The sequence below is a fragment of the Choloepus didactylus genome, chromosome 2 (genome assembly GCF_015220235.1).
Source record: "Choloepus didactylus isolate mChoDid1 chromosome 2, mChoDid1.pri, whole genome shotgun sequence".
Lineage (NCBI taxonomy): Eukaryota > Metazoa > Chordata > Mammalia > Pilosa > Megalonychidae > Choloepus > Choloepus didactylus.
In genome coordinates this window covers 104,465,873-104,482,606 of record NC_051308.1, presented here as the reverse complement: position 1 = coordinate 104,482,606, position 16,734 = coordinate 104,465,873, and the positions used below count along the sequence as shown (strand labels likewise).

General features: G+C 38.7%; 1 protein-coding gene across 4 annotated transcripts in view; it reads right to left on the bottom strand.

Moving 5' to 3' along the window:
- CD84 (CD84 molecule) overlaps positions 1–16,237 on the bottom strand; it is an 85,962-nt gene extending 69,725 nt beyond the window's left edge. For all 4 annotated transcript variants that reach the window (XM_037825570.1, XM_037825568.1, XM_037825569.1 and 1 more), the window contains exon 1: positions 15,957–16,237. In XM_037825570.1, coding sequence (XP_037681498.1) covers positions 15,957–16,002 — 46 coding nt within the window. In that variant the 5' untranslated portion in view covers positions 16,003–16,237. The remainder of the gene's footprint in view (positions 1–15,956) is intronic.
- Positions 16,238–16,734: the final 497 nt, after the last annotated feature.

Below are 16,734 nucleotides of genomic sequence, written 5' to 3'. Positions count from 1 at the left end.
TGAACTGCAGTGATTAGAGAAACTTCTTGAAGAAAGTAGAATTTGAGGAGGATATTGAAGGGTGAATAGGATTTTACCAGATGGGAAGGGAAAGAAAAAGTGTCTCAGTCCCTAATAAAAGTTTAGAGGCAGGAGAATTTGTGATGTAGATTAGATGACTATAGAATTACATAACACAGTATAGAGAGACAAAGGTGGGACATAAAATAATTGGGTTTAGATTTGGGACATGCTTTTTTTTTTTTTTTTTTTTGAGGTTCACACCATAGGCAGAGGGGGAGCTAGTAAAGTTTTGGAGGACGAAGATTAAGATGATGCTTTAGGGTCATGGTAATATGGTACTGATGTGTAGGAAGAATAAGAGAAGAGAGGCTAAGGATAGAGAGACCATTTAGGAAGCTATAATAGCTCTTTCTGGACACTGAGAACTCTTTGAGTCAGGGACCTTGCCTTCAAATCCCCAGCACCCAGTACAGTGCAGGATACGCATGCCACAAATGCTTCATGTGGAATAAAAGGTGGAAGGTTGAGCTGGGGAAGGTATAGGTTTTCAAACAGAGGGTTTAATCTGAAGCGGAAGGGAAAAAGAAAAGGATGAGCGAGAGGACAAAGGTATTTTGAGGTGTTGCTGTTGGTGAGGATAGAGGGGATAGAAGTGAGGCTGCCTCGTAAGGTGGAGGAAACACAGGTTTGAGACAGGTGGGCCTGTGTTCCCATTTTAACCCTGACATTTACTTATCTTACATTACTACAAGATGGGATAAAATAATGTCTGCTTCATGGAATTGTTGTGAGGGTGCATAAGAGATGCGTGATCTATAGTGAACATTTATAATAGAGAGGGAAGAATGGAAGAAGGTCATGCTTGATGGCCTTCATCTCTTCAGTAATGTAAAGGTGAGACCATCTGCTGAGAGTAGAGCAGGCAAGATGAGACTGGATAGGAAGTATACACGTTAGGGGCACAGGTTTTGAATCCAGGTAAATTTGAATTGGCCATGTTATTTTGAGCAAATTATTGAAACTCTCTGATCCTCAGGTTCTTCATCTCTGAAACATGGATAATTATTAAATGTAATTTTGAAGATAAAGCACTTATCACCATGACTGGCACATATAGACAGTTATTATTTTAATGAATATAAAAAGTTTTGAGAAATGCTCCTATTAGGAACACCATAGGAAGTCAACAAGAGATGGATGAAAAGGACCCAAGGGTTGCAGGCCTTGGGAGCCCAATGAAGAAGAGGTGTGTCCAATGACTGTGATTTCCTGATTTCCATATGCCAGACCATACAGTGGGCAGTGGGTAGGGAAGGCAACACTTCCAGGTAAAACAAAGTCTGGATCCCTGGGATGTGGTTTGGATGGGGAAAATCTATTGCCTTTGACCCTTACATAGCTATGAACCCAGGATCCAAGGGGCAGAATGATGCCAACGTGGATAGGGAACACCGTGAGCAGGCTGTTCATTGGAGGTATACCCCACACCTTCTTGTTTTAGGCTGGGGTGCCTTTCCTGACTCCATGAATGGAATTATAACCTCTGTGTTCCCTAGATGATCCCCCAAGTATGGGTGCATTTACAAACGAACATTTCATGATTAAGCAGCTGGCATCAATCACTGACTGGAGGAAAAGAAAGATATTTGAAAGTAAACAATAGCTTTATCTGGGTTAGAAATATTGATGGAGTAGGAGGAACATAATTGGTATAGACAAATTCTTCAGGGCTGAGGGGAGAGAAACTCACTAAAGAAGTGTTGGGTGGAACCCAAGGATATTTAAAAACGTATATATATTATGGCTATTTATTTATTAGTGAAGTTGTGGGTTTACAATACAATCATGCATAAAATACAAGATTCCCATAAAACACTCTATTATTAACACCTTGCATTGGGGTGGTAAATTTGTTACAATTGATTGAAGCACACTTTTATAACATTTGCGTTGCTTCTATCTTTTGGCAATTGTGAATAATGCTGCTATGAACATCGGTGTGCAAATATCTGGTTTCAGTTCTTTTGAGTATATACATAGAATTGGGATTGGCAAGTCATATGGTAATTTTATACTTAACTTTACAAGGAACTTCCAAATGGTCTTCAACAGCTGCTGCACCATTTTACATTCCCATCAGCAATGAATGAGTGTTCTTATTCTTCCACATCTTTTCCAGCACTTGTAATTTTCCTTTTTTTTAAAAAAATAAAGTAGCCATTCTAGTGGGTATGAAATGATATCTCATTGTAGTTTTGATTTGCATTTCCCTGACGGCTCATGATGTTGAGCATTTTTTCATGTGCTTTTTTGGCCATTTGTATATCTTCATTGGAGAAGTGCCCAAGTCTTTTGCCCATTTTTTAATTGGGTTGTTTGTCTTTTTGTTGTTGAGTTGAAGGATTTCTTTATATATTCTGGATATTAAATCCTTATTAGATATGTGATTTCCAAATATTTTCTCCCATTGTGAAGGTTGTTGTTTTACTTTCATGATAAAGTCCTCTGAAGCACAAAAGTTTTTGATGAAGTTCCATTTAATACTTTTTCTTTTGCTTCTTGGGCTTTGGGTGTAAAGTCTAAGAAACCATTACTTCACCTAGGTCCTAAAGGTGCTTTCCTACATTTCCTCCTAGGAGTTTGATAGTTCTGATTCTTACATTGAGGGAGGTGGTCCACATTCATTCTTTTGTTAAAGGAGATCCGGTTTTCCCTGAAACTTTTGTTGAAGAGATTATTCTCTCTCAATTAAGTTGTCTTTGCCCCCTTGTCAAAAATCAGGTGGCCATAAATGTGAGGGTTGATTTCTGAGCTCTCAGTTCTATTGGTCTATGTGTCTATTCTTGTTCTAGTACCATGTTATTTTGATTACTGTGGATTTGTAGTAAGTTGTGGTATCAGGAAGTATGAATATTCCAGCTTTGTTCTTTTTCAAGATGGCTTTGGCTATTCAAGGGAACTTGCCCTTCCATATAAATTTGATGACAGGTTTTTCCAATTCTACAAAGAAGTTGTTGGAATTTTGATTGGGATTGTGTTGAATCTGTAAATCACTTTGGATAGAATTGACATCTTAACAATATTTAGTCTTCCAATCCATGAACATGGAATGTGCTTCCATTTATTTGAGTCTTCTTTGATTTCTTTTAGCAATGTTTTGTAGTTTTCTGTGTATGTGTACTTTACATCCTTGGTTAGATTTATTCTTAGGTACTTGATTCCTGTAATTGCTATTTTAAATAGAACTTTTTCTTGATTTCTTCTCCAGTTGTTCATTGCAAGTGCATAAAAACAATACTGATTTTTGGGTGTTGATCTTGTACCTGCCACTTTGCTGAATCCATTTATTAGCTCTAGGAGTTTGTTGTGGATTTTTTTAGGATTTTTCAATATATAGGATCGGTCATCTGCAAATAAGGAAAGTTTTACTTCTTCCTTTCCAATTTGCCTTTCATGTCTTTTTCCTGCATAATTACTCTGACTAGAACTTCCAGTACAATGCTGAATAACAGTGGTAACAGTGTGCGTCCTTGTCTTCTTCCTGATCTTAGAGGGAAAGCTTTCAGTATTTCAACATATATGAAAAGCTGTGGGCTTTTCATATATGCCCTTTATCATGTTGAGGATGTTTCCTTCTCTTACTAGCTTTCTAAGGATTTTGTCAAATGCCTTTTCTGAGTCAACTGAGATGATCATATGATTTTTTTCCTTCATTGTGTTAATGTGGTATAGTACATTAATTGATTTTCTTGTGTTGAACCACCCTTGCATACCTGGGATAAATCCCACTTGATCATGGCATATAATTCTTCTAATGTGCTGTTGGACTTAATTTGCCATTATTTTGTTGAGAATTTTTGCATCTATATTCAAAAGAGAAATTGTTCTGTAATTTTCTTTTCTGGTGGTATCTTTATCTGGCTTTGGTATGAGGATAAAGTTGGCCTCAAAGAATGAATTAGGGACTGTTCCCCTGCTCTTCAATTTTTTGGAAGAGTTTAAGCAGGTTTGGTGTTAATTCTTCTTGGAATGTTTGGTAAAATTCCCCTGTGAAACTTTCAAATCCTGGGTTTTCTTTCTTGAGAGGTTTTGGATGACTGATTCAGTCTCTTTACTAGTTATTGGTTTGTTGTGATCTTCTATTTCTTCTTGAGTCAGTGAAGTTAAGTTATGTGTTTCTAGGAATTTGTCCATTCTATTTAGGTTATCTAATTTGTTGGCCTACAGTTGTTCATGGTATCCTTACAGTCATTTTTATTTCAGTGGGATCAGTAGTAATGTAACATTTTTCATTTCTGATTTTAGTCTTTTATGTTCTCTCTCTTTTTTCTTCATGAGTCTAGCCAAAGGTTTGTCAATTTTACTGATTTTTTCAAAGTACCAATTTTTGGTTTTGTTGATTCTCTCTAATTTTTTTCCCCTCTCTATTTCACTTTTCTCACTTATCTCTGCTCTGATCTTTGTTATTTCCTTCCTTCTGCTCACTTTGGGTTTAGTTTGCTCTTCTTTTTTCAATTTTTCCAGTCTTGAGGTTAGGTCTTTCTTCTTTTTTAATGTAAACATTTAGAGCTATAAAATTCCCTTTCAGCTCTGGCTTTGTTTTGTTCTGTTATGTGTTCATTTTCATTTGCCTCAAGACATTTCCTAATTTCCCTTGTAATTTCTGTTGTAATCCACTAGTTGTTTAAGAGAACTTTTTTTAAAATTTCACATATTTTTGAATTTTCAATTTTTTCCTCTGTTATTGATTTCTAGCTTCATTCCATTGTGGTTGGAGAAGATACATTATATGATTTCAATATTTTTTAATTTATTGAGACTTGTCTGTCCTGGAGAATGACCCATGTGCACTCAAGAAGAATTCTGTTGTTGTTGAGTGAAGTGTTCTATATATGTCCATTAGGTTTAGTTAGAGTATTGATCCTTATGGATCTTCCATCTAGATGTTCTATCCATTATTGAAATTGGTATATTAATTCTCCTACTATTAATGTTTAGCTATTTATTTCTCCCTTCAAATCTGTCAGTATTTTCTTCATATATTTTGGGGCTCTGACCTTAGCTGCATATATATATTTATAACTGTTACATCTTCTTATTGAATTGACCTCCTTATCAGTATATAGTGAACTTCTTTGTCCTTTATAACAGTTTTTGACATAAAGTATATTTTTCTGATATTAGCATGGCTGCTCCAGACGTCTTTTGGTTGCTACTTGCATGGTAGTTCACTTTCAACCTACTTATGTCTTTGAATTTAAGGTCAGTCTCTTGTAGGCACTATAAGGTTGGTTCATGCTTTTTATCTCTTCTGCCAATTTTTACCTTTAATCCATTTTACTTTTAATCCATTTACATTTTAACTCACTACTGATAATGCAGGAATTTCTTCTATTATTTTGCTATTTAGTCTTTATAAGTCTTTTACCTTTTTTGGTCCCTCAATTCTCCAGTAATGCCTACTTACATATTTATTTGATTTTTTTTGTGTTATATCATATTGAGTTCCTTCTTATTTCTATGTGGATATATTTTTCATACATTTTCCTTGTGGTTACTGTAAGGTTAAAAGTTAACATCCTAAACATGTAACACACATATTTTATTTGATGCCACCCTGACTTCAACAACATACACATACACTGTTCCTATAACCCTCCATTCCCTGTGCTGATTTAAACATATTGTGTACCCCCAGAAAACCCTGTTCTTTTAATCCAATCTTGTGGAGGCAGATCTATTGTAGGTGGGACATTTTGATTAGGTTTTTTCCATGGAGATGTGACCCAGCCCATTCAAGGTGGGTCATAATCCCTTGCCAGAGTCCTCTATGAGAGGATAAAAGGTAGAAACATTTTGAAGAGAGCACAGAGATTATGTGAAGGAAAACACACTGGGAGAAGCAAGAAGGACCCACAAGAGAAGCTAAGACAGAAGCCCAGAGACATTTTGGAGAAAGCCATGAAAACAGAAGCTAAACTTGGGAGAGGACCAGCAGTCTCCAGCCATGTGTCTTCCCATGTGACAGAGGAACCCCAGACGCCATCGGCCTTTCTTCAAGAAGGTATCGTCCTGTTAATGCTTTAATGGAACATTTTCATGGCCTTAGAACTGTAAATTGGTGAACTAATAAACCCCCATTGTAAAAGCCAATCCATTTCTGGTATACCACATTTCAGCAGCTTTAGCAAATGGAAACATTTCCCCCACCATATTTTGTACTTGTTGCAAATTATACCTTCATTCACTTTATGTCCCAAAACAAAGGTTTTATCATTACGTTTTATGCATTTGCATTTTAGCATCTATAAGAAGACGTGAAGTTACATACCAAAAAATACAATACAGTAGTACTAGCATTTATAATTACCCAAGTGGTTACCCTTACCAGAGGTTTTTATTTCTTTATGCTGCTTTGAACCACTGTCTAGTGTCCTTTCCTTTCGGTCTGAAGAGCTCCCTCTAGCATTGCTTGTAGGGTAGGCCTAGTGGTGAAGAATTCCTTCAGCTTTTGTTTGTCTGGGAATTTCTTAACCTCTTTCTCATTTTTGAAAGAAAGTCTGGCAGGATATAAAATTTTTGGTTGGCAATTGTTTTCCATCAGCACTTTAAGTCTTAGGAGGTCCTCTGTTTACAGGAGTTTGAAAGCCCCCTCTACTCCCAGGAGACAGACCTTTTCCCCCTCCCAGGTATTTCACTGCTGGGCTTTAAACAGGCCATCCATCTCAACTGCTCCTTACACTGCTTTCATTGTCTCAAGCTGCTTTTACCTGGAGGGCAAATTCTGGGAGTAGGGACACACCAAAGAGGAGTTTCCCAAGTCAGTCCTTCCCAGCTGGAACAAGGCCAGTTACCCACAAAGGGAGCTCCAGCTGTCTCCAAACTGCCCTGGGAAGGGGTCTGATGGAGGAGCTAGGAAGGGTGCCTGGAGATTCTTCCATGGTTCCCCTAAGCTGTGCTTTCTTGACCTGCCCAGAAAATGCAGCCCTTCAACTGTCCTCCACAGCTCTGAGGAAGCTGACTGTCTTTAAGTCTCCTCCACTGCCTTTGCCAGGGATGGGTTGGAATAATGGCCACAATCAGAGCCAGGGCCCTAGCAATCTGAAGTTGTTAATCAAAAGCCATGATCTGTGATTGGCCCATACCCTGCCTGAAGTTTTTGGCACCAGCAAGTGACACCATGGGCCTGGGTGAGCCTGCTGTGAGGGCAGAGGATGAAAACCAGTAATCACTTAATGGAGAGAGCAATTTACTGGTCTTTACTATAAGTTACCAGCCTCTTCCTCCTGTTCTTCCTTGGATACTGCACAGTGTTCTACTGGACTCTGGAGTTTCAAAATAGTTGATTCAGACCGTTTGTTTGTTTAATAGTTGTTCTGGAGAAGGAGCTTCCTACACTACCATTTTCCCACAATCCTCCCAAAGAAATTTTGAAATATTAAATATTAAATGCAATGGTGAGGTCATTTAGACCTAAAGTTGGACAGTTCTCCTTAGAATCTATTAAAAAGAAAAAATACAGTGTACTCTTGGGGTTTTGGTCTGGGGAGGCTCTCTAGTCTCCTTTTCATACACTTTGCAATCATCTACTAGGTCTTGCTTTATCTGACCCTGGCTCCCTTTCACCCTCATCTTCTATCCTTCTACCCCTCACTTTCTCCAACCACTCTGCCTTCCTTGCTGTAGTCTCCATAGTTCTTGTGCACCTGCTGTTCTCCTTTACTACAGTACTCTTCAGTACTTCCTCTCTTTAAGTCTCTGCTCTAACATCATCTTAAAAGAGAGGGCTTTCTCCATCACCAAACTTTAAATAACAGCCCCCACCTCAATACTCTATTGCCTTGCCTGGCTTTATTTTCCTTCACAGACAATATCACTACTAAAGTGTTGGATGCACTTATTTATGTACTGACTGCCACACTTCCCTGCTAGAATGTGAATACCATGAATGCAGAGTTTTGATTTTGATCTTACTGTTTTCTCAACTTTATTAAGTGAATCCTTATTAAACATTTGTTAAAGAATGAACAAATACTTTTTTGCTACTGACTCAACTATATTCTTTCAGCTATATAAAAACAAGGTAGAAGAATCCAGGGCAAAAAAAAGATGGTATTAGTATCTGGGTCTTCACATGGTAACTCAAGGGTATAAACTGATTAAGAGAAGGAGCAATTGTTTAACTGTAACTTCTTTCTGCCCCAATATTCTTATAGGTTTGCAAAGAAAATTTCTACAGGTGCTCACAGAGGGTGTCCATGTCAAAGTTAGTAAAAATGTCCTAAAGTAGGGATCAAAAAACATAGTTTAAGGAGGCTTCTGGTCAACCTAAATGGCTGTGTAAGATTTCCAGGGTGCTATTTCCCCACAGAATCTTTGAGCAACTAGCAAAAACTGGCAGGGACATCTTCCTCAAAACTCTGGAAAATGGTTGAAGGTCTGCAGTAACTGGGTGAGTGCTGAATCAAGAAAAGTCAGCTTTAAAAATGGTAGAAGACAGATACATGCACACCGATGTTGATAGTGGCATTATTCACAACTGCCAAAATATGGAAGCAATCCTAGTGTACATCAACAAATGAATGGATAAACAAAATGTGGTATATACATTCAACAGAACAGAATTCAGCCATAAAAAGGAGTGAAGTTCTGACACATGTGACAACATGCATTAACCTCAAAGTCATCATGTTGAGTGAAATAAGCCAGGCACAAAAGACAAATAGTGCATGATCTCAGTTACATGCAATAATTAGAATAAGCAAATTCATAGAGTCAGAAACTATAACACAGATTACCAGGGACAGGATGGGGGTAGGAATGGGGAGTTAATGCTTAATTGGTACAGAATTTCTGTTTGGGCTGAAGGAAAAATTTTGGTAATGGATGTTGATGACAGTAGCACAGCATTGTAAATGTAATTAATGCTATTGAATTATATATTTGAATGTTGTTAAAAGGGGAAAATTTAGGTTGTATATATTTATTAGAATAAAAAAATTTAAAAAACCCCACAGGTCTGCACAACACAAACATTGAACTCTAATATAAACTGTGGACTATAGTTAAGAGTACAGTATTCTTCCACCATTTTTAACAACGTACCACACTAACACAAAGTGTTATAATAGGGAATACTGTGAGTGTGAGGGTAGGTATATATATTTTCTGCCTAATTTTTCTATAAGCTTACAACTTCTCAAATTAAAATAAACAAAAACAAAAAAATCCTGGTCTAGTCAAGGCTCTGATGCCAACTAACTAAAAGACCAAAAATAAGTCACCTATCTTAGGTGTCAGGGTTGCAGGTGGTAAATGACATAAAAAGATCTTCCCCACCACTATGAGGAATTATGACAATTAGAAGGCATGCGGGTGCTCCGAAGTATGTATAGGAATGGAGAAGGCTCTAGAGACCTCAACGGGAGTCCTGCCATGAAGAGCATGCTCTGCCCACCCCCAATAAGAGGCCTGTGACTTAGTGATTGAGACCCAGGTTTTGATCCTGGCTCTGTCAGTTACTAGCCACCTCTCTGTGCCTCAATTTCCTCAATTTTAAAATCAAGCTAATAGCATTTACCTCATAGCAGTGTCACGAGGGTTAAATGAATTAATATTTATAAACCTCTTATAACAGTGCTTGGCATATACTAAGTGCTATATGTATTTGATATGGAAAATAAATAAGCATTGTCACAAAGATTAAAATAACACCACAGGCAACTAAGAATGGGAAAAGAAGGAATGGGGTATTAGGAATATTAGGGAAATGTTAGAAAAGGTCAACATGTAGCTATTAATGAGAATGGAAATGGGGAACATTGTACTGTTGCTTAACAGACACCACCGCCACGCCTTGCATCTTTAGGATCCTTCAAATAAGCATTTCTGATTCCTTTTTTGGCACTAGCTAACCTTTCCCTCCTCTCCTCCTATCCACTGTTTTGCAGAGTCAGTAAGTAGGCGTATCTGGGCACTGCCTGATACAGGGCTTGAGGTCATGTCAGCTGTCTGGACTCGAGGGCATGCCTCTCCCCCGGGGTGGCTGGAGTCATAAGGCCCAAAGAGGAAAATCTGCTTTGCCACCCCCTGTAACTGGTGTACCCCATGTGCCATGTGTGCGGTTCAGACACAGGCCTCTGCTCTCACTTCTTGGATCAATCCATGATAGCATAGGAGCAACTTCCTCATAATTGCCTCCATAAAGCAGAAGGGAAAATAAAATTTGAATAAACTCCAGAACAGCATCTTAGTCACAGGGAATCAAATGATATGGCTTAGAAATAATGCAACTTTAGTATCCTAGGAACCCAGGTAGGGGCAGCACTAATGGCCAAGCAAGACCCCTGAGGGTCAGTGAGTAGCTTCAGGGAACTCTGCCAGCCAGAGGATGGTTGTGGACTGGGAAAAGTCAGGAAAGGAATTAATCAAGATCCTCCCAGACCTTTGCCAAGCCAGCCTCTTAAAGGGACTTTCCAGAGGAGCAGAAGAAAGAGGAGCCTTGGCCTAATTCTTTGTAGGGAGGTTGAGTGGCACTGAGGGTGGTTTCTCAGGGACTTGATGATACTTCAAAAGTATAGTCAATTTAACCTATTCAGGAAAGTAAGTCAGACATATGAAGGAGAGTTTGAGGCACAGAAAAGGTCTGAGGCTGAGAGAATCAACAGTCATCTCCATTTCTTTCTGTGAAATTAAACTTGTTTCTGGTCCATGAATCTCCCATCTTCTTAGAAACACTAAAGTACTGTGGCATCTTTGGCCAAAGGTAAATATGAGTTCCTTTCATATAGAAATAATTTGTTCATTCAACAAACTCTACTGAAAACCTACCTACTCCTGCGGGCACTGGCTAGGCTATGTGTGAGAAACACAACATAAACATAAACTGTGGGTCTCCGTTTTATCTTTAATTATCGAGTGCCTGCTTCAAATGATAGTGTTCTCTCTCTTATTCAGTTGTAATACCTGTTTCAAAGCCATCGTAAGAATTAGACTGTGGAGTCATTTATAAAATTGCCATTTGATGCAACTGTATGATTCAGCACATGTACAGGGTAAACCCTGCCCTAAATCCTTGGTAGAATCCAGTTGCTCCAATAAGGGACTGGGGAAGGGGAGGAAGTGGGAGTGGAACCACTCTGATAATGGCAGCCCTGGGAGAGGGACCAGAAGTGGATGCACCATGGCGCCTAAAGGAGAGTTGGTTATAGAGTAGAGGAAGTAGACGGCAAAAAGGAAGCAAGGGGTTGGACAGCCAGTTTTGTGTCACTTTCCAAACAGACGGAAAGTCTTTGGTTATGGGGTGTTAAGAAAAAAAGGAACCTATGACCCCCATACAATAGCAAACTATTTCCTCCTGGAACCTTTAATTAATGTATTTACTGAGATTTGGGTTGACCTGAATCAGCTTCTTGAAAACAAACAGACAAATGAGTATACACATACATTCTCAAAACAGATATGGGGTAGAGGCCATCCATTGTTTTATTACTGCTTCCCTCTATTAGCGTACAATCAAAAATTGAGTATAACAAAGGATATGGTACCTAGACAACTTCACTGATGGCCCCCTGAATTGATTGCTCATACCTTTCTTTTTCAGCTTCCACATAGCTGAACCTAGTTACTTCCAAACTTGCAGATTCATTCCTTTCCAAGGTCCAAGACAGGAAAGGCTTGAACAGGAGAGACTTGAGCCTAAATGGCCTAGCACTGATTTGGACTCTTGCTGTGAAGTCACTCTTGGTGCTTCATTTGTCACCCTATTGATCTCCAGGACCTCTTCATCAGATCACGCTGATGAGGATTTCTCTAAACCCTCCCTTCAGAGTCCCATGTAATCACAGAGATGCAGTTTCCCAGCCTCTATTTGGAAACCGAGATTTTGAGTTGATTTCTTAATGTCCAGTTTTCCCCAAATTTAATATATCCCCATTTCTATAACTGGGCTTCTGCTTTTCTGCCCATTCTGAATGTCTGTGGTAGTAGTGTGCTCAAATCTCTTTCCAGAACAGAGGCCTTGTCTTTTTCCTGAAGGCCCCTCTGTACAAGGACTTCTGGCTGACTCTGGCCAGAACACTTCCCCAGGCATGAAATCCTGTCTTTGATCCCCAGGATGATGGTTGGGGTCTATTTATCCATGGATATATACCCAGATGGGCCCACTCACCTCCTGGACTTGTAAGAGTCTACTTCTGGAATGCCCCACAACTGTATTCTACATCCGACAGGACATAAAGCTGAATTGGACCCTTGTTTGTCTTGAAGAAGCTAATTCAAGTTAGCCCAAATCATACTGTAGTGAATAATATACGAACCCTGGTACCTGGTGTGGAGATGTTTCTTTCCTTGTATATTCTGCCCTGCTGGCCTACTTAAGATTCTACTCTTGACAAGGGCCTTCCCAACAGCCACATCCCTCTACAGGTGGGTACAGAGACAGAGCCAGCCTCTGCCTGAAAAATCCTGCCTTGCTTGGAATAAATAACTCTCCACTCTTCACTGAAAAATTCTAAAATGCAATAGCCATCAATATTGGGGATAGTATTTTACTCCACTTCATCATCAAAGTGGGTGGAGGGAGCATTGCTCAGTGGCTAAGTCTATGGACACTGGAAAAGTTCAAATCCTACTTCCTACGTGTTTGTTTTCCATATTAGATCAATTTTATTGAATATGGTTTTACAACGTATGAATGACATATCCAGTCAGTTCCTGCCAGACTGTTACTCTTATCTTTGGGGACACATTTTCCCCCAAATAAGCTGATAAATGATGAGAAGTGATAATGGGCAGAAAGATTTTCTGATTCTACCCTAAGCCTGGGTATGGAGAGAAGGGATAGCTGTTTTCACAAGAAACAAGAAACAAGCTGATACAGCTGATAGAGTTGATAGAGTTGACAATCAAAGCTCTTGGATAATGTTCAGTATAAACTAAGATTTTCTGAAAGTAACCTGGATTTAAAACATGCTTGGGTTTTTCTAAAGATCAGTAATTTTTTACAAAAATTAGAATGCTTATCAAGGGCCCCAGAAAAAAATTCAGGTCCTCAAAATTACCCTTGCATTTTCAAGTGGATAATTCATTATTCTGCTCTTGGCCCTGAGCCATGGTTCCTGTGGATGCCCAGCTGTTGGTGGCTGAGCTCTCCCCCAGAGGTGACCCTCTCTGGAAAAGTAAAGTGATATTTGCAGAGGACTCTTGAAAAATCACCTTGAGATAAAAAGGGGCATCACTTTTCTTTATAGGGACTCTTCTGACTGGAGATGAAATGTTTCTTCCTACGTCTTTTGGCTAAATGACCATCAACTTTCTGTCTCAATATTTTCATCTATAAAGAGGGGATATTACTGCAAGGATTGATCAAAGTAATGAATGTAGAATACTTAGAGTAATGCCAGACATATAGTGATGGATCCATAAATGGTTATTACTATTCTTGATGGGAGATAGGAAAAGGGGCAAGAGGAGGAGTTGAAGAAAGGATTTTTAAAAAGGAGGATATAAAAGAGTGTGAGAGAAAACATGTTAGAGGGAAAAGGTTTATGTAACAAAAGTGGTGGACTCTTTTGTTCTTCACCCCAGAGGCTGAGTGGCTGGTGGGGATATTACAGGAGAGTCAGAGTCACGATGTTCCCGAAGTCACGATGAGAAAGTTGAAATCAAGGCATGAGACTGTGAGTCTTGATTCTTAGAGAAAATATTTCCAACATGGAGCAGTCATGAGTCTGTTCATTCAGAGTTCTCTTATTTCAGTGATTTCATGGGGAGAAAGGGGGTTTCTAATGTCATGTCTCCACTGCTTCTTAGCTGCTTTAACTCCTCATAACTCCAGGGAAGAGCACAAAATCAGTGTTGACGCCTAAGCCAAATGCTGAATATAACCAGCCAGGAATGGCAGCAGGAGGAATTTGGGGTAGATTTCCACATTTAGGAAATGTTTGTGGAATAATCTTTAAGAGGCAAACAAATGCATTCAGCAAAGATGAATAGTATGTGAAAACACTTCTGGCTTTACTATAAAAACAAGTCCCCACTGTCCCATTTCATGTGCTCCTGACAAAATAAATATCTCATCCCTGATTTCCTTTTCCAGAGTCCTGACAGCCCACACCTAAGCTAAAACTCCCAGCACCTTTTCTCCTGCCCATGTTTCTTGCACCATCCTAAACAGAGGAGACCTGTCCAGGATCTCTGTGCAATAAAGCCCTTGCTCTTTCCAATACTGTGTTTCAAGCAAGTGTGAAAAACAACGGCATGAACTAGTATTTGCAGAGCATTTACTATATCCCAGCTATTGTTTCAAGTATTGTACATGCATTATTTTGATTCTTGAAACAACACTAATGGATAGGTACTAACAATTTCCCAATTTTGAAGTTGAAGATACAGGCTCAGAGAGGTTATATAACTTGCCCAGAGTCACACAGCTAATAGGGAAATGATTTACTACTTTCCTGGTTGATTTGACCACTTTGATATCAGTTTCAGTAAATGAGACAAGTGTCTACCAGAGCTGCCATTTATTTAGTATTAGCCCTTTGAAGAAAATCAAGGATTTGAAAAGTTAATGAGTAAGGAGGTCACTTGGAGCAGAAAGGCCTCTAAGCTTGGAATCAGAACTAGTGTCCATTTCCAGCTCTACCAATTTCACATTCTAAAACTTCAAGTGAATTGCTTAATCTCTGAATATTAGTTTACTTTTATTTTGCATAATGGGATTAGTAATATTATCTTGTCATTTCAATGGTTTTAGTATGATACAGGCATAAAAATTGTGGAATACTTTGCAAATTAAGTGATATTAAATGTCTGCTTGTCCAGCCCTTCTCTGGAAGACTGGGGACAGCCCTAGATTTCTACTTAGGTTCTAGTCAACTCTTTTCCCCCTCTACATGCGTTTTCTGTTTTCTGTGCCACAGTGACCAACATAGGCTCCCCAAACTAGATCTGTCAAGGGGTTGCAATCTCCACAAAGCTCAAATTAAAGGAACCATAGTTTTAAGTGGTCAAAGGAACCAGAGAGACCAAGGTGCATTGCTTCTCTCTTTTAAGGAAATCCTAACCCATTAGGTTCCCTGGGTTCTAACTCACGCCAGGAATTTATTAATGCATTTCCAGAGTTGGTAAAAGATACCAGAAACAAAGATTTAGAAATGTCAAAAATAGTCAATTCTTATATAAAAAGCACAATTGTTTGGATTTAATGAGATAATATATGTGAAATGACAAAACACTTTCAGACCTATGTTAATATTACATAGTTTTCTTTATAATAACAACCAATATTTGTTTTGTCGTTTATAGTTTACCATCAAGCCATAATTGAGAAAAACAGGGTTTTTAGTTCCAAGTTCCCCACCTTTTTCTTTGAGACCTAATTTATTATAAAATAGGAATAATGAGCTCATCATTTATTTTTGAAAGATCTTGAAGGATAAAAGCAGAGTAATTGCTCTGAACATGCTTCGAAAAAAGGAACTTATAGAGATCAGGTTTTTACAATAATGAGTCATACATCACTCTAATCTTATAGAGCAATGAAATGTAATTTGGAAAGGTATACCTCTGTCAAAACTCATATAACATTCTAATGCCAGAGAGAAATTGCTTTTAAATTATTCAAAGTTCTTAATTATCTATGCTTTTTCTGGGCTTTGTGAGTGGGTCTACCAAAGGCTGACTCTCTCCAACAGAGGGATTTGTCTCAAACCTTTAAAGATCGCACACAGGAAAAGTTCAGAAATACCAGGTTTAAAGTTGAAAAACATTTAGGTTTGGATCTTAAGTCTCTCCCCAGCCAGCTGGATCCCTTTTCAGAATAGAATATACTGAGCTAGGGTGTTTCTGTTAAAAATACATATCAAAAAGGCACTTCAATGTCTTCTGTAAGAGAAATTTCTCAAGCTTTGTGGAAAACTAGGAGGGAGTCAGCAAAGGTCAGGACTCACAGGTTTGCAGGCAAAGAAGGAGGATCCATAGGCTGTGCTGAGCCATTTTCTTCCACGGTCTAATCTTCTGTAAGCAAGAACAGTACTCTTCTAGTTAAGAGGCAGTTTCACTTGAGCTTTCTTGCTCCTTTTTATAGCCACATTTCAGAAAGGAAGTGTGAACTTGACTGCTGTAGGAAACATTGATCTTTGTTTCATGAGACTAGTTTTTTCCTATTCTATAACATGCAGTGCCTAGCATTAATTAATTAATACAGCTAATCTTTATTGAGTGCCCAGGATGTGCCGGGCACTATGCTAGGTGCTAGCAATTTAAAGATCAACAAAGTAATTGATCTCCCTCTTCTTGTGGAGCTTATACTTCCGTTGGGGAGAACAATGATTAAACAGACAGTTCCAGCATAGTGTGATATGTGGTGCAATTGGGAAATACAGGAAACTATGAGAACAGCGGGGGCATATAACCCAGGATAGGGGGAGTTTGAGAAAGCTTCAGCTGAACTAGAAAATCAAACTGACAAAGACCTGAAGAGATTATTAGATGAAAGGTAGTGGGGGGTGGGGAAGAGAAAGAATGTTTTGACACATATTAGGAGCTAAATAAATGATAGCAATTTATATTATAATTATGATCACACATTATTAGGGACTCAATGAGGGTTTGATAAAGTTCAGAGTTGAAAGAGATTTTGAGACTCTCTAGCCTATTTTGCAGATGGAGAAACTGAGGCTCAGAACGAAAGGAAGTGATTTTTCCCAAGATCACCTAGCAAATTAG